General features: G+C 34.8%; 1 protein-coding gene across 2 annotated transcripts in view; it reads left to right on the forward strand.

The window, feature by feature from the left end:
* FMN1 (formin 1) overlaps positions 1 to 27,130 on the forward strand; it is a 130,062-nt gene that overhangs the window by 78,244 nt on the left and 24,688 nt on the right. For both annotated transcript variants that reach the window (XM_027716952.2, XM_027716953.2), the window contains 2 exons: positions 634 to 754; positions 13,960 to 14,052. In XM_027716952.2, coding sequence (XP_027572753.1) covers positions 634 to 754; positions 13,960 to 14,052 — 214 coding nt within the window. The remainder of the gene's footprint in view (positions 1 to 633; positions 755 to 13,959; positions 14,053 to 27,130) is intronic.

Below are 27,130 nucleotides of genomic sequence, written 5' to 3' on the forward strand. Positions count from 1 at the left end.
GTTTTGGGTTTTTATTTGTTTCTTTTTTGTATTTGTTTGTTTTGTTTTACTTCCAAATTTTTTTATTACTTTGCTAAAAATAAGGTATATACTTAGCAGTTCCATACAGACATTAACGCATGTGGTTTATTTAGCCACATAAATCTTCAGCTGTATGTTTTTATCTGTGTATAGTACTTCAGGCAATATATAAATATGGTTTTCAATTTATGCTTATAAAGCATTTGTATATTTAATGAATTGAGAGAGTAAAACCACAAACTTTTGGCATAAGAACACTTCTTGCCTTAAAATAGGCATTCCTGTTATCTGTTTTTAAGAAATTTCTAATCCCTTATCTAAACCTGTATTGACATAAAATGAACTGAAATGTTGTCAGTTCAGTTTCGTTTCAAAGTTTAAATTGAGCACAGTTTGCTTTACAACATCTAAAAGGAAGTTTCAATACTCAGAATGGTCGGTATTTAATCTTGAATGAGATATATGTTGTTTTAACAAGAATACTTTAAAATATGCTATTTCTATAGTTTTATAATACAGTTTCATAGATGAGAATTTTTAAAAAAAGTAATTTATTTCACTGCAAATGCTTTCAATTTTCATAGTGGCCTGTTTGTTTGTTTGTTTGTTTAGGAAGCAGGAACAGACAAGAGCATTTTTCCTTTACCAGAACCACAAGATTTTTTCCAGGCCTCCCAAGTTAAATTTGAAGACCTAATAAAAGACTTAAGGAAACTGAAGAGAGATCTAGAAGGTAGCTGGGAACTTTCACATTTGTTCTGCTAACAACAAAGTGCCATTTAAAATGTGATCTTTATGAGGTTTTCTTATTGCTAATTAGATTTATAGTGTTGATTCATTTAGAGTTTTTACACTGTGGCACAAATTACTCACATAAATTAGAAAGAAAAAAAAAATTAAACTTGTGACTTAATAAAAATGAAAGTAGAGATCCTGAGAAGTAATTTTCCTTTTTACAATTGAAAGGCCCCTAAAGAAATCTTTCTGAATATTTCTTCAGTTATGTGTGAATTTTCCTCTGACTTCTCCAGAACTATGTGTTTAACTGTAGATATCTGTTAGTTCCATAACATAAATACTTTCTTCAGTACTTGTATAACAGCAATTTAAAAGCTACAAGAAAGAGTTGAATACTATTAATGTAGAAATAAAATACAGCTTGCCAAGGCACAGCAAAGGGAAATGGAAATCTCCAGTTCAAAATATTTTTACCCTGGGACATAAAATAAACATTTAAAAATGTTTATTAAAAAGAGAGGCTCAGAAACCCAAGTCATCTATCAATCAAGGTACTGACTGGAAATAAACTAGGAAGGGTTGTTCTCTTAACTATTCCAAGCAGTTTCCTTTTTATTTTGTGCTACACATGACTTTCTAAAATAAATTCAGCAAATGATGACTGAATATTTTAAGCCTGTCTTTCTTTGTTACAAAGAAGTTGCTCCTTCTAGTTACAATAGTTTTGTGTAGAAAATGGAGTTTAGGGAGAGAATTTGTATAAAAGCCTACAAAAACTTTTACATTTAGATCTCTGCATCAGAATGGCAGAGTCCTTTTAGAATCAGAGTTGAACACGATTATTTTTTCAATGTAAGGTGATGAAAACCATTACAAAATAGTTTATCCTTACAGTTAGAAATTGCTGGATTAGGTCACTGCCATCTTTAAGATAGTTTCAAAGGTTAACAGTGGTAGGAAAGTATCAGTTGTTGTTTGTTCGACCCGGGCATAAGTGAGTGCTCTATCTCCTCTCATCGCTTGGCCCTGTAAGCCCCATGGCCTGCCCTCTTTTGGGCTAGTTTTTGCAGAAACATGATCTGTGTTTGATCTTGTACTTTTTTAGCATGTAGTCCTGCTGTCATGCATCTTAGTCGTGCAGGATCTGCATTGAGGCTGTGACATTCATATCATATTTGTTCCACATTGCAAAGACACAAGCAGCTAGGCACTTTAACTCTTAAAATAAAAACTCAAGCTTTCTTCTAATCACTGATTTATGTTTTCTAGAACAAATTTTTGTAGGTATTTATAGCAAATATAGAAAAATTGTTATGTTCCAGTTGTTTTCATAATTCTTCTTTGTAAAGATGTATTTGAAACCCAGCCAAAGCAATTAACTTATAAAGTTAATGACAGCACAGATTTGAAATGAAGAAGGTTGTGGAAGTGTTTTCAGATGTTGGTATTTTATCACTCAGAAATATGCAACAGAATTCTAACAAACATTCCTGTGATTAGTTTCTCTTACATTTAAACAAATCACGCATATAAAAATGTATCTCTTTCAAACATTCTCTTTCAAATTTTTTTCTTCAGTTAATGCTCTAGTTAATTTTTAAATCAAAATTTTAATTGAAGAGGTTATAATTTTAACACGTACAACAAAGATTTGATGAGTCTCTGTAGTTTATTGTAGCCATTAAAAAGTTGTGGCTGCTGGCAGAATACCAGTGAAAGTCTAAAGCTGAAACAGATGTGAAAAGCAGAAACCAAGTCCGGAGAAGCGTCGGGCCCAGCTATCCAGACAGGCGCGGCCCTTCAGATGTGAATAATTTGAACAATATTAGCTGGGGCTGCCTGTGTTATAGGGTACATTGGATTTATTTCGCACTTTGTTGGCTGAGGTAGACTTAAGCAGATTATCCTGTAAGTGAGATGAGACAAAGGTAGTAAATGGAAGAGGGGTTTTCTTGTGTGTCATTAGGGAATGAACTGATGTTCCTGTTAGTGACTTACCTTTTTTTCTGAAACTTGTATAGAATGATTAAAAAAAAGGTAAATATCACCTCTTGCAACTGAAATGACAGTTTTGATAGACACTTTTCATAGTAGTTGTCATTTAGTATTTAAAAATATATTTTACTAGTTTATCAAGACACAAATTTGTCTTTTTGACGTGGATATTAACATAGAAAAGATAAGAGTTATCGTGAGTGGCATCTCTTAGCGGTGTAAACCTCTAGTTTGAAATACCTAGACACTGTGGAACCAAAAGTTCAAATCGAGATGAAGCACAAATGCTTCCATCCGTTTCTGATAAACAGATTGAGTTCCATACAATTGTCTATTTTTATGTCTTCAGATTAGACTTTAGAGGGACAGACTAACTTTAGTTTAAAGGGATTAGACTAAAGTTTTACTCAAGAAGTCAAACAAATTTTTGGAGAACCTTAATCCAGCGGGGTTTTAACATGTATTCCAGAGCAAGCTTTGTAATCACAAACATTTTAGGTTAAAAAGAATGAGAAACAAAAATATGCATTTAATATAGGCTTTTAAGGGGAAAGAAGTAAAAGAGAATTCAATATTAAACACTGAAATGAAAATTTTAGAGTGAAATCTGGTTCCACTTTAATGTCACAGGAAAAAGAAATGTTTTCTGTAAGTTCAGGCTTTCACTCCAGGTCTGGATAGCTGGTGTATTTCCAGGGTTTTAAAATACTACACAGTATCATTAGCAGATACATTTATTCATTTAACAGGTGTTAGCTTTCCAGTTAATCTGTATAGTTATGGAAAAAAAGGGTTTGCTTTGCTTAAGATTGTAAGATATCTTATTCCTTGTCTAGGGCAATGATTTTCACTCTTTCTTTTCCCTGGGACCAAACATGATTCCTCTTCTAATTTGCACAATGCCACTTGATGTTTTTGGTGTTGATATTCTTCTGCAATAAGCACAGAATATTTGAATTGTATAATCATAAGATTTTCAGAAAGAAAGCCACTTTACTAAAGTTTGATAGACTTGTATAAGTTTTACCATGAACCTTTTACTATCTCTTTCTAAAGTTGAACAATTTTAATTATTCAAAATTAGTTGCACGGTAGATTGTTCCCATCTGTCGTACTCGGTCCTCTTCTTTGCAGTGCAGTTCATAAAATTTTTAAATGCTGCTCTATTACTCAAAGCAGTATTAGATGTCTTGTATCATTTAGTACAATGTTGATTATAACTTTTTAGTATTCTTGACCTTAACAACCGAAAGAGCAAAGATATTTATTGAATGGTTAAAAATGGAAACTAAGATAGGTCCACTCTGGGTACTTTCAAGAGTCACACTTTCATTTCTCACAATTAATAAATTCCTCTGAGATTGCCGCATTCAAATCCCATTGTAATACCACATACCTTTTACTTTCCCTTCCTTTCATGGCCACCAATAGAAATACAAGCAAGACTTCATGGATCAGCTATATAATAGTCAGTTGGATTTCAGTACTCCAGGAGATATGGTTTCACATTGGGTGCCTCTTTACCTAGCTGTTCACAGGTCTATGTCTTGCTTAAGTATGTTAGTCCCAACTTTTCCCCATTTAAATAGCAGAATTTCACCAAAACTTCAAGTTATGGACACCCCATTTTTTAAAATTGTACAAATGTTCTGTTGGCTGTTTTCACATGGTTTTTTTATACAGAAGCATTACAAGTATCTTAAAATCATAGAGATTGCAGGTTGGTGCATTACCATGTACCTCTGGAGGTCCCGAGGTCCAGAGTCTTTGAGCAGGAATAACTTCATATTTAGATCAGGCTGTATAGGGCCTTAGCCAGCTCAGGTTTGAATTTAAGGATTGAAATCCCAGCACGTTTCTGGGCACCTGTTCCAGTGCTGAATCACTGTCTTGAATATTTTTCCTTATCCCATGTGAGAATTTCCTGTGCTGAAACTTGTGACAATTGCTCCTGTTTCTTCAGATGTGCATTTCTAAGAAAAGTCTGGCTCTGTCTTCTCTGTAGTTATTTGTTAGATAGCTGAAGTGAAAAACTAAATCCCCAGTCAGCTGAACATACCTCTCCTCTCCTGCCTCTTCTTCAAGTGCTTCATTTTATTTTCATTCCTAAATGGCATGACAATCTATGTAGTCTTTGCAGTTATGAATATATATATGTATCTATATATAAATAAATATATTCTCGTTCATAGAAACAGATCCAGTGCACTGGATGTGACTAGCAAACACCATGCTACTTACATCCATATCTCTTAACCCTGTCTCTTAGCATAGCTGATTAGACCAGACTAAACTGTTGCATCTACAGTGCTCTCATTCAGTGCCTCTTCTGGGAGCTATGTATCACAGTCTTTTGCAAAGCATGGAAGAGAATTTAGAAATAAGAAAAGGATGGAAATTGAAAAGGGTCACTCATTCTCTATTCTTTCAGCCACTGTTACTATAAAAAGAGTCAAAGAGGAAACTGCTAAAAGAAAAAATAATCAGTTCATGCTCATTTAACTAAAACTCTGATTTTCCAGATTTAAAATACTGAACAATATCTGGATTTATGAAGGATTATAAGGGAATATATTTACCAATAGGAAAATGTACTAAGGCAGAAAAGCTTAGTCATTATTATTCATAAGAAGTTAATTTAAAATTCTTAAATATGTGATTTGCCGTTAGAGTCCTGAAACATGATGGAAGGTTTTTGCAACAAAATGTCCACTAATTAACTATAGACTGATTGTGTTCTAGAGAATAATTGATGTTTTCGATTAATAAATTGAGACAATTTTAGCCTGTTTTGGATTTCTGTGTATACACGGATGGAAAAATTAATTTAATGTTACAATTGATGGAATTATATATTTATGTCATTGATGCCTCATACGTAATACAGCCTTAGATAAAGTCTGTTTTATGGACTAGAGTTTTGGTATAATCATGATACAGTAATAATCAATAGGGAAAGGATTACAATGTTGAGAGGTTTTATCTAATGTTTGATTTGCTTGATAGAAAGTAATATTATGGGATCCCATGAAAATTCTAAATATATCAGTTTGAGTGTTAACTTCCTAAATAATTTGTTGCATCAATACATATTTCTCAATAAAAGGTGATTGTTTATTCATTACAGAAGAATAGTATTCAAAAAAGTACCAAAGACCTTTTTCTAAAATATTTTCAACCAATTGAAGCCTTATTCTAATTTAATAAGAAATGTTTTAAGTCAATTTAAAAGAGGAACTTAGATGTCTGACTAACATATATGTCTTCAAAAAGTTTTCCCAGCAGGAGCAGAGAAGTTTACAGGAACAGTAATTTACAGGATCAACTTACGTTAATTTGCATGTTAATTAGATGTTCTTTAAAACTTTGGAGGTGCAGGCAAGTAGAAATTTGAAGTTGGGGAACATGAGGAGCCAAATACATGCATGTGGTATTTCTTTAGGCAATAGCATAAAGAAAGCATAGCTCTTCGTACGTGGTTTCGCTGTATTTTTGCACAGTACAACATTTATCTATTTTGAGGCAATGTAGAACGGTAAAAGGAAAAAAACCAAAGGATGTCTTTGTAAAGGAGAAGTTATTTTGTTTGCAAGAGTTGACACTCTTTTACTTCTCAGAGTTTTCTGACTGCTTTTTGCCTCAGCAGTATGAGATGTATTTCAGTTTGTTTTGATTTAGAAAGATCCAACACAGGCATTAAAGACGTATTTTCTGTATGTGCATTGGATTCTGTTTTACAATAAAACTTTTTGACAGTGTTCCAATGGTAATGTTCATATATGAATACATTTAGGAAATTTTCCTAAGTGGATCATTTCTTAAAATTTCATTAGATTTTCTAGTTTTTGATAATAAAGGATAGTATGGAATGGTTTTAATAACATTCAGAAATATAATAGAGGAGCAAAGCAATGATGTTTTAGAAGAGTTTATTCCCTGAAAGCAGATGTCTGCATGTGTGCACAAAGGCACAGGGAGAAAGCTTTCTGTTGGGTAAACAATGGCATGCTGTTCATTTTTTCTTTTATATTTTTTTCCTTTGGCTAAAGAATTCTCGGAAATTTCTTGTTAAAAAACATTCTGCAAATGTTAAGATTCTAAAATGAATCTTGCAAGTAGCACAGTTAAAATTTTCTGTGCGCTTTTCTATGTGCCCTTTTAAACAAACAAATAAATAAATAAAACATTCGTGTGTATGTTAAGCATTAGTTGCATAACTATGTAGTATACATCTGGTGGCAGGTAGTGTACATCTGGGAACAGGAGGAGTATTGTCCCTATCAATGTGCATAATGGATAATGAATTATATTGTTTGGAGAGTGTGTAATACTAGCGTTGGGAGGAATGGCGACTTCATATTTATGGTCCTCATCAGCTTTTCCTTTTTTAGGAGAAGTATTCAGTAAAAGAAAAGGCAGATTTCTGCTAGGACTGAGACAGTCACTTACATATCAATGATTGAAAGTGCATTAGTTTAGACAGTGTGATAAAAGTTAGTAATAGTGAGGCTACTTAGCACTTTAAGAAGTGTTCCTGCTAATATTGCAGGCAGTTTATGAATTTACATGATTTTAAATCTAAGGAGAATTCTTCAGCTGAACCAAAGCCATAACCTTGGTAGAAGAATTAATTAGGTGGAAGTTTATGATCTGTCTTGCACAGAAAATCAGAGGTCCAGCACTGCAGAGGAAAACAAGAGATCACTTTTCTGACTTCTACAGTTTCAGCTCATAAACATACTGTTTCAGCCATTGCCCAGCAATTCCATCTGATCCCTTGTCCAGTACACTAAGTAATAAAATGTTTGTGTGTTTGAAAATTTGAGGAGTTTTTTAAACAATGTAAAAATCCTAGCTCATCTGATAAAAATATTATTCTTCCTTTTTTAAAAATGTTGTCTCCCTCTCAATTAGCCAGACAAGACCCTTCAGTTTCAAAATACTCATTTTTTGTAGTGCTCAGACAGAAGGGAAATTTCTCAGCAGAATCTGCTGGTGCATGGTTCTACACTCCTGACAGAGCTTAATGATGTGTGGGGGTCTGTATGTTTGGATCTTGACACTTAACAAAAATTTTCTACTAATCGTGTGTACTGGAAGCACTTAAAGGAATCTTACAAAGACTCGACTGGAAAATTATGATGCTTTAGTCATTATAATCATTTATATGTGCAGTATGCTGCACCACTGAAGGGTGCACTGAATGTAAACTACTATTTCAGAGGGAATACATTAGCCAGAGGCTCAGATATGTTGCTATGGTGTGAAAAATATTTAGTTTTACTAGCAGTCTTCGTTCATTTTGCTAAATTTATTCTTGGAAAACAGTTTTAGCAGAAAGGTTTTTAAATGATTTATATATAATGTTGATGACCTTTGACAAAACAAGGAGCAAAAAAATTTTTTTTAGGTTAGTTGAAACTAATATAGGCCTAAAAGTTCCTGTGCATGCCATCACCAACTGTAAAAGTTCAAAATGTTGTTAAACTTAAAGTAAACAAACAAAGCCCCCTCAAAAGACAAAGCCAGAATATCTGATCAAACATTTAAGAATTGTCAAGATGTCTGACTCTTGGCTTCAGAACAGGTGAACTTTACAGGATGTTTTGTGTGCCACTAATTCAATTATTTCACTTTCCACAGCTTAGGACTTGTCACTGAAACGTTTTTTCTTTCTCATTATGCATGAGAGCTTGAGCACCTAAACAGATATTTGTTTCTATGTGTCACAAGGAAAATGTAGCTCAGACAAAGACTGGACTTTTTAAAGTTTTACATACTAGCCTCTATCCTCTGAAATTTTTTTTTTGAGAAAACTGAATTCTAAATGTGTGAAGAAAATAATCTTATATAAAAACACATTTCTTCTTCTAAATTAGCTGAAAATATGTTCAAAGAACTGTAACTATACAAGCGATTATTAGGTTAGAATGGTGTTTTTAGTTTCATGTGTGCTAACACTTTTTTGCATTAAATTGTTGACCTTTATTTAAGACAATAAAAATGAAGCTTCAGAATGGAGTACTACCACAGTCTGATCTTCTTTTACATTTTTCTCAGATATTTTTTTCTCAGAAAATCTCCCACCCTGCTTCATGGCATTTCCCCGTCTCTCTACTTACTCCAAAAGGTTCTGTATTAGTCAACCCAGCTCTGGCTCTGGGATGTTAGTGCTTGAACCTTTGTGTGTTGCCATCACTGAGATGTGTACTGATTATAAATGTGTTCAAAGAGCAAATAAAATACTTTCTCTGAAACTTTTCTGAGTTGGTAGCAGCATAACCTCTTGGAGTTAGAAGTTGTCAAAATTCTTACCGTGTGCTTCTAAGGAATCAAGATAAATCTCTTCCCTTCTGCACATTTATTTAAAATTGTGTCTGAAAAGAAACAGTTACATTCAAGTTTATAAATAAGTTGATAAATAAGTGCAAGAGCAGAAGATAGCAGAAATATAATGGATCGTATGACGCTAAAATCTCATGTGCATAGCTCCACTAAATAAGTATCTAAGTGCATGTAATAACAAGAGAATATAGCCAGATCCTGCAGCAGTGTACAATGGGTAAACATGCATTTTCTGTAACTTTTTGTTTACTTTGCAAAGTTGTTTGCAAGTAAGACAATCTAATAAAACAAGTCCAAAGAAACTAAATCACAAGAAAGTTATATAGCACTTGCTGAATAATTTAAATTTATGCATTTCATTTAAAATTTATTGAGTTTTTATTTGGGTGTGTAAGCCCAAGTAGTATAACAGACTTCTGAACTGTAAAAAATCAGGGATTCTCTCATACAGAAATTTGGGGTTGTTTAGCACTACATTGAATTCATTTGCGGTATGGTTTCAAAAGCTCTTTGGAAGAGAAAAGGTAAGGGTTCTAAAAAAGAATTATCAAATAGTAAACCTTCTGTCAAAAACACGCCTGCATTATAACAAAATAAAATAGCGAGCTTGGCCATATAACCTACCAGGCTCTGAACAAACAAGACCAGGGGGAGATTTAGCAGCTTTCACAGAGACATAACTCATAGGGGATAGCGTCAGTGACAGGTTTATAGGAATTCATGGTGTTGATACTTGGTTTTGCTGTCAGGATGATTCCTGTAAATGCTACTGGTGGGTTCTGGTGATTAAATAGTTAGTAATTTACTGTTATCAACATTCAACTATTTTGGGTTTTGCATTTACTTTAAAAGTGGTGCTTAAAAAATTCCAAATCCTGTCTGATTGACACTGAAATGCTCTTTACATGAAAGTTTGTTTATGGGCCATGATTCTTTTGACAGATTTACAAGTGTCTGTGGAGTTTTAAAAGACTATTGCCCAATAGGCATTAAGTGAGAGACATTCTATTTTGTAAATATTTTCACTTATATTTGGGATTTTTAAAGAACTTTTTGAGCCAAGTACTGCATTAAATCTGAAGACAGTGGCAAACTGATAATCAGCAGTTTCCAGCTTTGTTTTAGTGTTTTGCTAATGCTTTCCATTTCTGTGGCCAAAATTTGTAGTGGGTGAAGCATGATGTACATCCAGTAATTTTTAAGGGCTTTCAAATACTGTTGCACATTTGTATTTTCTTTTTTTTTTTTTTTTTGCAATAGCTCATTTAAAAATAAACAGTTTTCAAAGTAGCATATTGTATTCAATTTCACTAACATACAGCGCATACCAAGAAAAAGAACCAAAAGTTTGTTACATTAATGGAGAATTTGCATCTGTTTGAACTCAGTAATGCTGAAACAGGTTGTTTATTTTCCCAAATGATTATTTTGGAATGAGATGGTGAGAGGAGATGTGTACATGTGGTGTGCTAGCTGTCAGCTTCCTCAGAATTCCTTCAGACGTTTTCCAGAAAGCAGCTTCTTAATATTTATTTCAAAGGGGGAATGCGTAATAGGATCCTTTAGCTCAGAATCAGTCTAATAAAAACTTTGCTGACATAATTTTCTTTTAAAGAGTGAAGGTTTCTACTGTAGTGAATATCAGAACAAAATATAAAGAATTGATGTAATGTTCTCTCACTTATAGTATTTTTAGCAAGGAAAATCAAAGCAAATAATGGAACTGGACTTTTCAGTTTTAGGTTTTCTATATAATGTCTGACATTACATGGTCAATTTTTTTATTTTTTAACGGTATATATCAAGTAATTTTTTTAGTAAAACCAACCAAACAAATATATTCCTTATATATGACAGGAAATTCAATGAATGCTAGTTACCAGAAACACCACCTTTTATTATGTGGTGTAGAACTGAGGTAGGTCATAGAGTTGTATGGTAGCCTTTCATTGTTATTACAAAAATAGTTGAACAAAGACCAACTGACTTTAACATGTATCATTACAACTGCCATTTGAATCAAAAACTTTTATTTAATCCTGTCATGGAATTCTTTTTTTCTCTTCAAAATGTGTCTTTATTTGTATCTGATTATCGATTCCTTTGAACACACTTCCATGGTTCCTTGCCATAGCTATCCCAAGCAACTTTGATGATGCTCTAAGGTTCTTCAGCCTACAAGGTGCATTTGGTTTGCGGTCCTAGCCACCATTTGCTTATAGATACTGGATAAGGAATCATTATTTGGCACAGAACATTTCATCATTGAAGGGAATATTGAAACTGGAGAGATTTCTGTAGGAATATGACATTTTGGAGCCTGCAATTCCAGCTGAAGTTCATGACTGCCATCAGTTATTGCCTCTGTACCTATGGGATATGTCTTATTTTTAACATTAGCAAGTAAATAAATTCAAGTTTTAGTTAAATTTTTTAGTGCAGTTGACTTCAAACAGAATTAGTTGACCTTCAGTTGCCCAGATAAGTTTTTGTTTGTAGACCAAAAGTCTAGGTTATTGAGGGAAGTATAACCTAAATGCAGTCAGTTAAAGGAGGAATAAGCAGTGTAGGGCAAATACAGTGCTTTTGTGATTGACAGATTTTCACTTCATCACCCTTGTCCTTGATTCCTGAGATAAAACATTCTCAGAGCCCTTCATTCTGTTTTGGCAATTATCTGCAAGAACTTCAGGAAGTAAATGGATTTTTAGATAGATATCATCTAGATAAATATTGTCATCAGAGAATCATCCAAAGATCTCTTTTTAAGGCTTTCCTGTAATGTAAATTATTAGAGTCTGCCAGCAGTTACTTAACTTCTTCTGTCTCTTTCAGTTTCACTCTTTCAAGATAACTTAAGCATTTGAAACTGGTATCTGCCCTCATTCCACTTCGTCTCAAAATTATAGAGTTTTAATCAACACCCTAATTTCCTTATTCTACGTCACCCTAATTTCCTTATTCTACGTCATCTGTCTCATTTTCTCTTCATTTTTGTTCCTGCCTTCTTACTCTCCCCTCATGCCAAATGTTGATCTCCTTGTTAAGGATGTTAGGATTCTTCTTCAGAATTCACTACCCAAATCAGGTTTTTTTCTATATGCTCTATATGTTGGTACTTCTTGTCCATATTTTTGTCGTCTGATTAAGGTTAATGTTCGTCATCTCAATTTAAAAAGAAATATTGAAGGTGGTTTATATGTGCTTTCTTTTTAATTTAAAAACAATTCATTCTAGTCGTGGTCACTTCAGTATTTAAATGGGGCATGTCTGAGTAACTTTTCTAAATCTTGGGTTATTAAAGCTTGTAGAAAACATCCAGGAAGCTTTCAATACTTCAGGCAATACCATATGTTTGGGAAAATGCCTTTCTAGTGTATAAGAGAGTGTGTAGATACTACTGTAGCTACAAGCTTATTATTATAATATATATTCATATATATATAATTCTGTATAGATTTATACAAATTTAATTATGTAAGAATATTGTAAAATAATTATTCTTATGCAATCATTGCAACCTTACATGACTGTAATAATCATGTACATTTACTGTGTTTCACATGCCTGAACTCATTATATGTACTATTACTTTTACAGTTGTCATTTTATATTTATTCAAAATAATTTCTAAATATTGCCTCATATGATTTTCTGTAGATTTGTTTAAACAAAAAGAGAAAACACAAACCTGTAGCTGCTACTCTGTTTAGACTTAGTCAGAAATTTACAGTACTGTCTCAGTTACTTTGCTAGATTTTTCCTACCTGTAAAACTCTAATGTCTGTTGTCTTCCAAAGCAGTAACACAATTTGCTTGAACGAAATCCTGTTTCAATAAGTGTATTGTAATAGTCACGGAAAGTTCAAATTTTTAATGGTAAGCAGCATGTATCGTAAGGAAACAATCTTTAGATGTCATATAAACTCCCCTGATTTCCAATTTTTTTTGCTTAATTTAAATTATTAACTGAGCAGCTAATAAAAGACTTTCCCAATCCAGTATGTTTAACTTAATGCTCTGTTCTGCCTACTGTCTGGCATACAACAAATATCCGTTAATTTTACTCTGAACAGTTTGAAAGATTTGTCATATGCTGCAGGTTGCAAGACTAAATTTGGCTTCTTGGGAATGAAGAGTTGTGGGGAAAAAATCTTGTAGTAGTTCATAAATTCAGTTGCTAAATGGAACGTAATTGCATTTTGATTTCTGTCTCCACCTTTAGTGTGGAATGCTGGAATCTACAAAGCTTACTAGAAGTTCTAGGCATGTTAAAATTCATTGGCAAAAACTGGAGTTTTTTTAGAAATTATCATGGCATCAGTTCTTAAAATAACAGATAGATTAAATAGTAAACAAGTTGTACTTTGATGTAAGTTAACTTTCTTACAGACTTCTACTATTTCCTATCATGGTCTGGAGTTTGAATACTGAAGTAAAGCTGAATTCCTGCATCTGTTTTAGGAAAAATGGTTGACTGTAGGCTGCCTGACACTGATTGGTTAAAATCAGCCCAGATACAAGGCATCCTCCACTCACCACAGAAACAAAGTTTGGAGCTTTAAGTATACCACCTAGAATTAGTGTTGAGTCTGGCTGTGTTAGTAGCAAACCTTAGCACACTGCAGGAGTTTTAGGACAAAGTCATTACAAAAGACAAATTAAAAACATACAGAATTTTCTCTTTGGTATGCTAGACTAGTATTAGTATTTTTATTTTAATGTAGTTGCTCTATTCCTTAGTACTTATTTATTTCCTCTAAGTTCAGGTGACTAATTTAGATGTAGGCTTCTACAGTGCTGGATTCTACTTCTGGTAGATAACTTATGCCACAAATGTGTCTCAACTTCTTTTTGTAGCCTCTGAGAAGCAGATGAAGTTAGTTTGCAGAGAGTCTTCTGAAGAGCATCTCCAGCCATTCAAGGGGAAATTAGAGGAATTCTTCCAGAAAGGTAACCACATCAGAAAAAAAAAAAGACATTGGCAAATAGTGTAGTGGTTTACAAAGTTATTCATAATGTAAGCTGCATTAAGTATCTGTTGTCTCTGAAAATTCCTGTGGATTATATTCCTAATGTGCCTAATGTATATTAATATATGTTATACAGATCTTGGACATCACTGGTCAAAGATAATTGTTCCCTTGATCTCACACATTTCCCACTGATTATTTTGTGCTTTTAAAAAAATTATTATTTGTATGCAAAATGAAAAATATATTCATCATATATTCATTAATTTATCAGAGGGAATATAAAGCTTCAAGTTTATAAAAGACTAGAATGAAAGATACTCTTTTAGAGAAAGTTCACATATATACAGGATGTAATGGCATCTTTTATCAATAATGTGAGCTTATGAACTGATTTATTCAGATTTAAAGATTTTGTCTTATGTGAGATAGAAATAAGCATAAAAAAAGTGATTTACCGGGGTAGAGTCTGGAGACAATGGCTGAAATCCAAGGTACAATTTGATCATCAATTCAAGACAATGTAAACTCAGGTTGCTGTTGAAAACAGCAGTCCTGTTCCTTCCTGCTTCCCATCTATGTGTTTCCCATCACCTGCTTCTGCCAGCACCATTGCCTCTGTGGTTGTGCAAAATATATAAAGGAATACATTTTCCCCCATCCCCTTGTAAGAGTACAGACTTTTTGGGTAAACAGTAGAAGTTCTGTATTTCTGACAACTGTATTAAGATTTTTTAAGAATTTAATTGTATTTCTCATAGAAATGGTGAACAGTTTAACAGTTTACTGTTTGAGAAGTCTTAATGTCTTTTTAATAACTTTATTTCATAAGGCTATTTTATGTAAATAATTTGACAAGTGAAAACAGAATGTTTCAAAAGTAGCAGTTCCTCTTAAATTGTACTGTTAAGTAAGCTAATATTCTCCTTTACTGTTCTCCCAGGCCATGAAGCTCACTGGATATATTTATTTGATATAATTTTTCTTTTAATTGCAAGTGTATTTGGATAGTGTTAAAGCAGGATATTTCTTGCCACAGAACTTCTGAAACAAAAAATTGTAATGGAAATCTTTTTGTCACTGCAGGACAATTGTATTGTCTTTTTAACTTATTTGATAGGAAATTTTCACTTTACAGTTTAATAATAACATCAAGATTGAGATAGTGCTATATATATATATATGTATATGTGTATATATATGTATTTCTGCAGAGCCATTATGATCTCCAGCATGCTTCTTGATCTAGCTTGCCAAATATTGTAATAATTCAATTTTGCCCAAGTCTTGCCAAGACCCTAACCAAATAGTGTCTTTCACAATCATTTCACAGATTCTGTAATTTTTACTACATCCTGGTTCTCATGAGGACTGTTGTAGTTGGTCCAGTTTGGCAGCTAAGTACCACACAGCTGTTTGCTTGCTCCCCCTCCATGAGAAGGGAGAGAGGACTGGAAGGATAAATGAAAGAAAACTAATGGTTTGAGATAAAGACAGTTTAATAGGGAAAGCAAAAACTGTGTGCACAAGCAGTGCAAAATAAGGAATTCATTCACTGCTTCCCATCAGAAGGCAGGTGTTCAGCCATTTCATAGAATCATTAAGGTTGGAAAAGACCTCTAGGATCATCGAGTCCAACCGATGCCAGTTCCACCACTAAACCTAAGCACGACATCTACAAATTGTTTGAACTCTTGCAGGGCCATCCCTGTGGTGCTTCTGCCACTTCCCTGGGTAGCCTATTTCAATGCTTGATAGCCCTTTCAGTGAAGAAATTTTACCTCATTCCCAATCTAAACCTCCCCTGGCACACTTGTCCTATCACTTGTTACCTGGAAGAAGAAGCCAACCACCACCTCTCTATAACCTCCTTTCAGGCAATTGTAGTGAACCATAACGTCCCTCCTGAGCCTCCTTTTCTCCAGGCTAAACAACCCCAGCTGCTCCTCATCAGACTTATGCTCCAGACCTTTACCAACTTCATTGCCCTTCTCTGGACATGCTCCAGAACCACAATGTCTTTGGGAGGAGCCCAAAACTGAACACAGGATTTGAGGTGTGGCTTCACCAGTGCCAAGTACAGGTGACAAGCACAAGTTTCATTTAGAAAAACGCATTTCTGAATTTCACATTTCCAGGGAAGCAGGACTTCATTACATGGAACCACTACTTGGGAAGACAAACACTGTAACTCTGAACTTCTCCCCTGCTTCCACCTTTTTTTTCCCAGTTTATTGCTGAGCATGTGATGTCATATGGTGTGAGTTATCCCTATGTTTGATTCAGCCAGCTGTCATAGTTTTGGCCGCTGCCAACTACTTGTGCACCCCCAGCCTACTTTCTGGGGATCAGCATTAGAAATAGAGAAGGCCTGGGTGTTATGCAAGCCTGTTCAGCAATAGCTAAAACATGGATGTGTTATATAGTTATGTCACAAATCCAACGCACAGCACCATAGGAGCTGCTATGAAGAAAGTTAGCTCCATGTTAGCTAAAACTAGCAGAAGGAATAGCAAATCGTTTCACCACAGTCTCAAAAAATAAAGGCAACCCAGTACCTGGTTTCTTCTGCAGTGCTGAGCTACCCTACTTTCTGACTAGTGGAATATGACAAAAATACCCAGTTGATCTAGGAAGAAGATTAATTCTGCTTTAGATAAAATTGCATTTTGATTGTGCATTATCATTTCAAATAGAAAAACATTTTTCCAGATATTTACCCTGTTTATACCTATTGATGTGGAAATTGAGATATATTTATCTTTAATGGTGTAATAGATAATTTTTTCATTATGTGTGTAAATAATGTATATATTAAAAAAAAAAAAAAAAAGGATACCTTCCTGTATGGTGGCCTGGGACAAGAAGTTCTTTATGTTAAACTTATTGGACACTTTTTAGTGTTTCAAGTCTTTTGCATTCTAGAAAAAGCAAAACCACTTGGATTACTTACTTGACCACTTTTTTCTTATGTTCTATTGTTCTCCTTTTGCTTTATAATGTTATGCTTTATGGTATCTAATCATACACATTTAGTTTTGTATCATTTAACTTCTTATCTTTTGGTATCTTTGTTTCATCTACCTTATTCTGAGATGAGTTTTCAGTAGGTTGTCGGATTCCATAACTATCGATCCTATTTCTTCATCAATCACCTGATTGATTTGAATCTTTATAATGGTGGGTGACACTTTCTGTGGCATTAGAATGGAAATCCTATAAAATCCTACAATGAAGACAGATAAAAATAACACAGAAACACATCTTGATTTGTGACACTAGAATAGGCATTGGACAAATGTCAAGCTCAGAGGCAAGTGTCTGTAAACTCCTACTTCTCTGAAATTAGGAGTTAGCTGATAATACTGAGCATCCGATAAGCATCTGCTTTCAGTTTTGTTTGTTTAAAAAAGAGTTGCAGCTGGTTTGAGCAAATGTAAGAAAAAATTGTCTGTTATCTTTCTGCCAGCTGACAACACGTATCCAAAACTCAGATGATTTTCTGAAACTTCTGGATTGAAAATAAGGCTGGAACTCATACACACTGAAGTTTTTCTTATACGCACAATTCCCATCATTTCTAGTCAATGCTAAATTGAAAATACTGTAAGGAAAAAAATACTCATTTGCTTGAACTGAAATGTTTACATTTCCTAATGATAATTAATACCAATTAAATCTAATGCTTGCTCTGTTGTAACAAAAAACACTGTGAGTGTTATGGAGACTGACATTCTAAAATGCTAGAGGGGATAAACTGTACTTCTGCTGATGTCAGTGCTGTTTTGTATAGCTGGATGTAATGTAGCCCAGTGCCTTTGACAGGGAATTACATGCCAGAAGCTTTATATTCTATTCCCAGTTTAGGTACTTCGTGATTCTAGCAGAGTTGGTTAATATCCTTTTCAGAGAGCGTCTCACTTTTCTGTTACACAGAATGTTTAATAATGGTTCTTGCTGTTTTTTGTAGTGAAAGATAATCTTTGTCAAGTACTTTTTGAATCCCACATGAAAGATGTCTTGTGTAAACTGTCTTAATACTTCATCAGATATATTTGATATGCACATGGTTTTTGAAAAAGGTTTAGATTATTCTCAAATTGGAAATAATCTTTAGTAGATTTAATTATATGCAATAAATTATACTAGTTTTACTATAATACGAAACCCTACTAATTACTATAAATTAATATACACTTACTGTATTCCCACGGAATTACTGGGGGGGGTGAGAAATGTGTTGGTAAGTATTTTCCATTTAAATTGCCATGATATGCAAGAAGACCTTTGAAATCATGAAATTAATGGGTGGTTTAAAATGCTCTTTAGGTCATGAAATTCTTGCTCAGAATTGCTTAGAATAAAACTCGATTGATACCAAACTATCTCATGCAAAAAAAATCAGAAGGGTTAGATGACTATGACAAAGATGCAAAATACTCTCTTTTGAAAAGTAGAAAAGAAAAAGTTTGGTTACTGCAACTATGCAGCTCACTGGAAGGGATACTGGCCGGTGGCCATTGGCGTTAATTTTTCATAGTGTTTTTTATTCTCCTTGTGCATTCTCTCAAGAATAATAACAAACCAGAAAGTGAATGGCATAAAGGAGTAGGTGAATAACCTTAATTAAATTTATTTCTTATTTTACCACTTAGCTACTTTTATTTTTTGTCTATTTTAATAAACGTGGAAATGCATAATACAGATTCATGCAGGATCTTGCAAAATCTGGTCCCAAATTCTTCTTCATTGGATCCAGGTCAGAAAGCATGTAAAAACTTTAATCTGGGTGTGGTTTCCTCCCTCATATTCTGGAATGTGCCCATCAAAAAGTCTTTATCATTCATAGCAATTAGCATAGGAAGAGCATAGCTGCTTCTCTTCATTTCTCTAAGAATAAAGCATCTTGATGATGAAGACTGTGCTATTAGAAGAATTAATTTATTTTACAGCAGCATCTGGGAAGCAAGTAGTCTGATGTCAAGACAGAACAGTTTTTGAAATTTATTAACAATGGAAAGCAAAGCTATTTGGGAAAGGCACATGATACACTGAAGCATCCAAGGTAACAAGCAAGATGGAGAGGGAGGGATTTGACAAATAGATCAATCTGTTGAGATTAATCCTGAAGTGAAAGAAATTGTCCTATGTTTAGAATTCTAGCCTAGCACTTAGGAAACATTGGTTAAATTAATTGCTTTGCTACAACTTTGCTACAACTGCTGTACTAGTAGTTTTATGTATACTACATGAAAAGTCAACACTATGCAGTCTTTGGGACTATACAATAGAGTCATAGACCAAGCTAGTCACTGTAGCGTTATTTCAGGAGCTAGTGCATTCTTCAGACGAGTTTAACAATTAGATGGAAAAAGTCTGTAAATCAGATTTTAACTGCTGAGTAATTTCTTCTTAGTAATATCTTCTTAGGAGTAATTTCTTCTTAGGCTGCAGTAGCTACCTTGGCATGCATCCAGTCTAACGCACTTTTTAATGTATTTCTGGTACAGAAGGGGACTTTTGATCCACGTTTCCTCATTTACCTTTTAGAGTGCACGACATAGGATTGTTGAGGTAGTCTATTGGGAAAGAAAATAAGAAATAAATTCTATTAGAAAGGCCATCAAGATGATCAGAGGGCTGGAGCTGAGCATTGGGGCTGTTCAGCCTGGGGAAGAGAAGGCTCTCAGGAGACCTTACAGCAGCTGCCTTCCAGTGACTAAATGGGGCTACAAGAGAGCTACGTAGTGATCTATGCCCCCAGGGAAAGCAACCTTCTTTTCATAGAATCATAGAATCGATTGGGTTGGAAAAGACCTCCGAGATCATCGAGTCCAACCCTTGGTCCAAATCCAGTCCATTTACTAGATCATGGCACTCAGTGCCACGTCCAATCTGCGTTTAAAAATCTCCAGGGATGGTGAATCCACCACCTCTCTGGGCAGCCCATTCCAATGCCTGATTACTCTCTCTGTAAAGAATTTTCTCCTGATATCCAACTTAAATTTCCCCTGGTGGAGCTTAAGCCCGTGCCCCCTTGTCCTATTGCTGAGTGCCTGAGAGAAGAGACCAACCCCCACCTGGCTAGAACTTCCCTTCAGGTAGTTATAGACGGTGATGAGGTCACCTCTGAGCCTCCTCTTCTCCAGGCTAAACAACCCCAGCTCCCTCAGCCTCTCCCCACAGGACTTATGCTCCAGTCCCTTCACCAGCCTTGTTGCTCTTCTCTGGACCCGCTCCAGCACCTCAATATCCTTTCTGAACTGAGGGGCCCAGAACTGAACACAATACTCAAGGTGTGGCCTCACCAACGCAGAGTACAGGGGAAGGATCACTTCCCTGGTCCTGCTGGCCACGCTATTTTTGATACAGGACAAGATCCCATTGGCCTTCTTGGCCACCTGGGCACACTGTTGGCTCATGTTGAGCTTCCTGTCAATTAGTACCCCCAGGTCCCTTTCTGCCTGGCTACTTTCCAGCCACTCTGTGCCCAGCCTGTAGCGCTGCAGGGGGTTGTTGTGGCCAAAGTGCAGGACCCGGCACTTGGCTTTATTGAACTTCATCCCATTGGAATCAGCCCATCTCTCCAGTCTATCCAGATCCCTCTGCAGAGCCCTCCTGCCTTCCAGCAGGTCGACACTCCCTCCCAATTTGGTGTCATCAGCAAATTTGCTGATGATGGACTCAATCCCCTCATCTAAATCATCAGTAAAGATGTTAAACAGGACTGGACCCAACACAGACCCCTGGGGAACACCACTGGTGACCGGCTGCCAGCTGGATGCAGCTCCATTCACCAGCACTCTCTGGGCCCGACCCTCCAGCCAGCTCCTAATCCAGGAGAGGGTACACTTGTCCAAGCCATGGGCTACCAGCTTTTCCAGGAGTATATTATGGGAGACAGTGTCAAAGGCCTTGCTGAAGTCTAGATAGACCACATCCACAGCCTTCCCCTCATCCACCAGGTGGGTCACCTGATCGTAAAAAGAGATCAGGTTGGTCAGACAGGACCTGCCCCTCCTAAACCCGTGCTGGCTGGGTCTAATCCCTTGTCCATCCTGAAGGTGCTGTGTGATTGCACTCAGGATGATCTGCTCCATAACCCTGCCAGGCACCAAGGTCAGGCTGACAGGCCTGTAGTTGCCAGGGTCCTGCTTGCAGCCTTTTTTGTGGATTGGGGTGACATTCGCCAACCTCCAATCGTCTGGGACCTTCCCAGAGAACCAGGACTGTTGGAAGATGATGGAGAGCGGTTTGGCAAGCTCTTCTGCCAGCTCCCTCATCACCCTGGGATGGATCCCGTCTGGTCCCATAGACTTTTGTTAGTTTTTAGCCTCGTACATATTTTGATGGTAGGAGGATGATAATTTATTCTATTACAGGAAAAAAAGCATTTCCACTCAAATTTGCTGCTTTTCTATCAAAGCAGTCTATGAAGTAGAAAGCAGAATGTTAATATTATTTAGTAGTAGTGAATCAGAAGTCAACAATACTCCCAAGACACCATTTTCACAATATGATAACATTTCTTATTTCTCTCTTACTGTTAATGGGACATACCTTTATACATTTTAATACAGTCAAAGATTAGGAAGAAAATTACACTGGCACTCATTGCCTTTAATAGTGTGACGGTATTATAGTTGTTTTTAAGACAGATATAAAGATTATGTTTAAAGTTCTTACTCAAAACAGTTTGGTAGAGCTTTTCTATAATGACTTCCCAAAATACCAGAAACCTCTGAGAACTATTTAAAATTCTTGCTTCTACGCAATAAATTTACATCTTTTTTCCCCAAGAAGAATATTAACAGAAAGAAAGAAAAATATTCTAAAACTGTATATGAAATTAAGTCACATACATGTCTTCCCACTAGTGTTGTACTCCTCTGCTTTAATCTACATATTGGGTTATAGTACTTGTGTTCCATTTTATTTGTAAAGCTCTTGAACATTTTAATGCTGAACAAATGAATAAGAAAATCAAGGATAATTTTTTAAAGCACTGAATTTCAGTACCAGCTGCCTGTTAAAATATTGTGTGTAAACAAAAGAAGAGCAATAGTACTTTTAAGGATCTTAGAGTTGTCCTGATTTTCTTACCTGCAGTTATGAAGCTGCTTCTGTCAACTGGAAACTTTATCTCTGTACATATAACCAGTTCTACAAGGCATGAGATGCTCTTGTAGATTCTGTGACTATTTGGTCTGCATACCAAATACTGATTCTTCCTTTTGTGAATAAAATGTACAGATATGATGACTTCTAACTTCAAAGCTTTATTTTCTGTTCTACTTACCATAACTTTTTTTCTCCTCATTTGTTTTCACTGAGATGTTTTATTATCTCTGCCACGCATATGCAGTTCTCACATTAAACAGTGTGGGAGGATATTTATGTCCAGTGTCAAACATGAAAAATATGTCATACTTCCTTGCAGTGATAATGTTTGCTTAAAACTTTTTATCCTTCCCAGCAATGACATTACAGACCAGGCAAAGTTTGTGTTTAGATGTGGAACGCTGTTTTATAAGCCAGCAGCAGAATTACTTTTATCTTTCAAACTGTTTGTGACAGTCATAACTGTTTTCATCGCTCAAAGATCGTTGTATTTAAACAGATGAAAGAGTGATTTACATAAATTGGCATGAGTCTGCAAAGTACCAAACCTTATTGCTGTGTTACTCAGAGATTGTATAGTTAGACACTAGCCTCAGTCCATAAGACACCAAATAAGTTGTCCTGGAATGTGATTGCATCCATATGCCTCTTAACTAATGCAATATTGACAGTGAAGAACAAGAATTTGCTCTGAAATTAATATTTCCTTCTACACTGCCAGAAGAATTACCAGAATCAAAGTCTTTAAAATTGATGTTAATTACAGATATGACTTTTCAGGAAACTTTCAGTTTATTATTTTTGAAAAAGGTATACATCAAATTGCTATAATCAGTTCCACTGTATCATGACTTACTATAAAAATTGGAAGTTTACACTCCATCAGAATGTGTAATATGAATGTAATTTAGAAGAACTGTTAATTAAAAAATGAAATGTCATCCTTTCTTGGAAGACAAGGAGAGAATCTCTTAGAGACAACAGTTCCTTCCAGCTTCTTTTCAATTTCATTGTTTAATACTGAATTACCATGGCTGCTACAAAGTCACTGGCATTCCATGATAGAGAAGGATTTCCTATTAATAGCAGCTGAGTGACATAATGAATGTTACTGTTGATACCCTTGATTTAATACAAAAATATGATGTATATGATAGTTATAAAATTTATACCTAGAATTACTGATACCTTTACTATAGCCACAATCAGCTGTCTGGACTCTAGCTTTCACTTTGAATTCTCATTGTAACCTCTATTTTCTGTTCAATTCCACTGGATTTCTTCCAGTTTCTGTATCATAGACTTAGAGGTAAACAGAACTGTAGGTTATGTGTGTTGGTTTTTCACAGGGATCCTATTAGGCTTTTCTTTTAATCCAGCTGCTTTCTTCTTTACTGTATTCTTATGAATTTCCTGCATGATTTCTTATTTATCTACTTTTTGTGTCATTATTCTCTCCAGTCAACTCCACTAGCACACAGTTTATCTGGATTTGCTTTGCTGTGGACATCCTTGTCTTGCCCTATTTGTGCTGATATTCAAAGTGAGGGAACTAATAGCATTTAAATCCACGTCAAAGCTTTCCTTGCAGGAAGTCAGGATGCTCCCTGATTCATTACTTTAGCAAGCGTTTACATATATGAAAGATACTACTGCAAGGAAAGAGCAGAGTCAAGAATTGGAAAGGATTGGATAGAAGAGATTCATGCATTTAAATAATGAAAGGACCAAACACACTTTCTCTCAAAAGGCTCTAGTACCTACCATCACACTGGTCACTCTCAGTTTATGTTTGTCCCCTGTACTCTATAATTTCACACCATAGTCTTTGTATTAAGCTTGGAAATACCCATCACTGCTACCATATAATACAAACTGATTATGACAATAACATGCTTAATCTGATATGCATTTGTGTGGAATTTCTCTGTGGACATTTGTAATTTTGGTATGTTAATACTTTTTCTCAATTACTTTTCATACCTGTGCAAACATATCCTGTTTTAATACTTTTGAGCATGATTGATAAAAATACTAGATGCTGAAAATTTCATCAAGAAATTGGAGCTCTATGGATTAGATTCTCTTATGGTGTAAACTCTGATTTCCTTTTTAAGCAATGAGAACAGGTAAAATCTGCAGTGTTGTTGAAAAGGATGTAGCGGGACCCTTGTTTTGAGAACAAAAATAACAATCACAATGTTCCTAGGGCAGTTATCAGAAACTTGAAGCTAGTTAAAAGTTAAAGTACCAGCTTGCTACTAAGCTCTCAAAATTGAGGAATGACAGAGTAAAACCATATGGATAATACAGTGTTGTGAGATTACACCTGTGATTAAAGACAGACTTCTCCTAAATATAAAAAAAAAATCTAATTTCAGGTCATCATTCAACCTCTCCTGCAACTTCTGTGATATCTTTGAGCCTAAATACTTCAGATGCCAGGGCAAGATATTTAAAAATGTACCTTTGTCCTGCAAAGAGCCTTTACAGTGCTGCTTTTGAGCACCCTGACAGAGGTGAAGAAATCAGTAGTTTTATATCTCTTAAGAGATGTATGTATGAAATTTATTGGAACGGTACTTCTTTCATAGCGTGTAAATCAATTGAAACTTTTTAGCATCAAGATTTTTCAACCATCTAAACCTTGTCCCAAGTCAGCTGTTTTGAAAGTGTCTAAAAAATATTTCTTGAAGGACTTCTTTTAAGCTTCTGCACAGCATATTTTAGGATATAACTGTTGGTACAAAGCATGTGTATGAAGTCTTTCATCTTGGGAATGTCTTACAGTCTGGAAGTTCCCTCCACAAAGTGGAGAATGAACAGAATGAGGTATTATAGAGGATTGTGGTGCCCTAGGACAGGCAGGGATACCTGACTAAACACAACATTGTAGCTCTGTGGCCAAGCAGAAATCTTCAAACTGAAAGAGTATAATGCTAAGAGGAAAAAAATGCTCTATAAAATGTGTTTGGTTTGAATATCTATGGAGTTATCAGTACAGTTTTCAGTAACTGTTTACAATGTGATTCCTTAATTTCTGTTTTACACAAAGGGCCTGATCCAGCATTGAGTTGCATGGGAGTTGGATAAAGCATATATATGTTAAAGATTATTAAGCTTTACACATCAGGGATTCTTTCCTTAAATGTAGTTGAGCAGTTCGTAGGACAGAGAATCCTCAGGTTTAGTTAGGAGAGCTGATTCTATGAATTCTATTTGAAATAATGGTAGGGGAACTTTGACTTTCCTACCTTTTTAATTCCAGTCATTTTTCACTGTGCCATAATTTGATATTGGTTTGGGTTTTGTGAGAATGAAGTAAATGTTCTCAGTATTTAAAATTTCTTTTCAAATTTAAAAATATTTTCAATAATTTTATGTATTTCCAAACATTTTTTAAAGTAAGTTGTTCTAATAAATATTTGATGTAAAGAATATTCTTCAGTTATAGTTGCAGATGAACCAAATTCCAAAGTATATTATTACTTTCACTTTTTAAGTTGATTCAAGACTTTCCTGTTCTAATAGAGAAAAACAATAAGAGGAATCAAGCTCGTTCTGACTATTTTATTACAGCATAATGAATTGAAATACAAATGATTTGTGTTAATTATATTTCTCAGAAATAGGTTTTGTGGTTTTTAAGGGATAATATCGATTCAAAATGGTAGTCAAATAAAACTTCAGCTATGACTGAATTATATTTAACTCTTCTACTAATGGGAAAATTGAAATTGCCTTTTGCACAGATCCACTAATATTATTCAGTAAAAGCCATTTCCAAGAGATAGGAGGTACCTCATAAACAATAAGGTAATAATAAAGCCCTAGAGGTTCAGTGAGCAGAAAGTCTGCAGTAACAGGCTTAGCTGCTGCAGTCACATTCCCTGGTCCTATTATCTAATACTCATATCCTCTTCTCTCCTTTTGTATGAGGATAAATGTGAACATTGTAAGTGTTTAAATCTACTGTGGGAAGAAAATTCCAGATCCTCCCAGCATAGCATTAAACAGAAAATAAGCAAGCTGTAAAACACTAAAATAGATCAGGTAGATGCAGTAATAACTCTTGTTATTTTCCTAGTCTTACATCAAGCTAATGTGAATTTTTTTTTCTTTTGTGTACACTCTCATTTCTCTCGTCATGGTAGTATCTGAGCGCTTTCAATGAATGAATTAAATGGCCTGAATAATGTGTCACACATGCTTCATTTTTCCTGTCATCCTTCCCCCATAAGGAGAATAGTAGGATTGTTATTTAGAAATTGAGGGATCCTTTTTTTCCAATATATTCTTCTATGTGTTTATCACAAAGAAGGCAAGCTCAGGAAAAAAATCCTTGCTTTGTATTTGTATGCGTTTTGGTGTTTCTTGTAAAAACATCAATTAAAGGAATCTGAACAAAATACTCTTTAATGTTAGTATCCTGTGTTTTATTTGTGGCAAGATGGAGAAATATTGTAGGTCAAAGTTTGCATCTATTTTTCCAAATTTTTTTTCATTTTATATCAGATTACAGGCCTTCCAAACTAGTAGGTAGATAAATTCTCCTGCTTAAGTCAAGGTTGTAGAAAAACTTTGAGTTAAAAACAAAAATTAATTACATTGGAAATATGAAATAATTAGACAAATACTTATGATTTTGTAGAGGAAATTACAACATTTTTGTTTGGGAAAATATTGAACCTATATTATAAGTATTTTTAACTATTTATCGTAACTATTTGTGTAGAATGTGTGTAGTCCAACAGAAGTGATTTTTCTATTGTTGTATTCTCTAAGTAGAAGCTAAGTCATGCATGCTTTTTCACAGAGGCATTCGTAATTTTTGAGCAATATGTTTTCTTTATTTTTGTTGTTTCTTGTTTAATTCTAGCTATTTGAATTTCATATTTCTTAGGCTCAATCTTAGGGTTTCTTACTAAATATTAATC

This window comes from Pipra filicauda, unplaced genomic scaffold (assembly GCF_003945595.2).
Source record: "Pipra filicauda isolate LSUMZ 115617 unplaced genomic scaffold, ASM394559v2 scaffold145_size1923396_pilon, whole genome shotgun sequence".
Taxonomy (NCBI): domain Eukaryota; kingdom Metazoa; phylum Chordata; class Aves; order Passeriformes; family Pipridae; genus Pipra; species Pipra filicauda.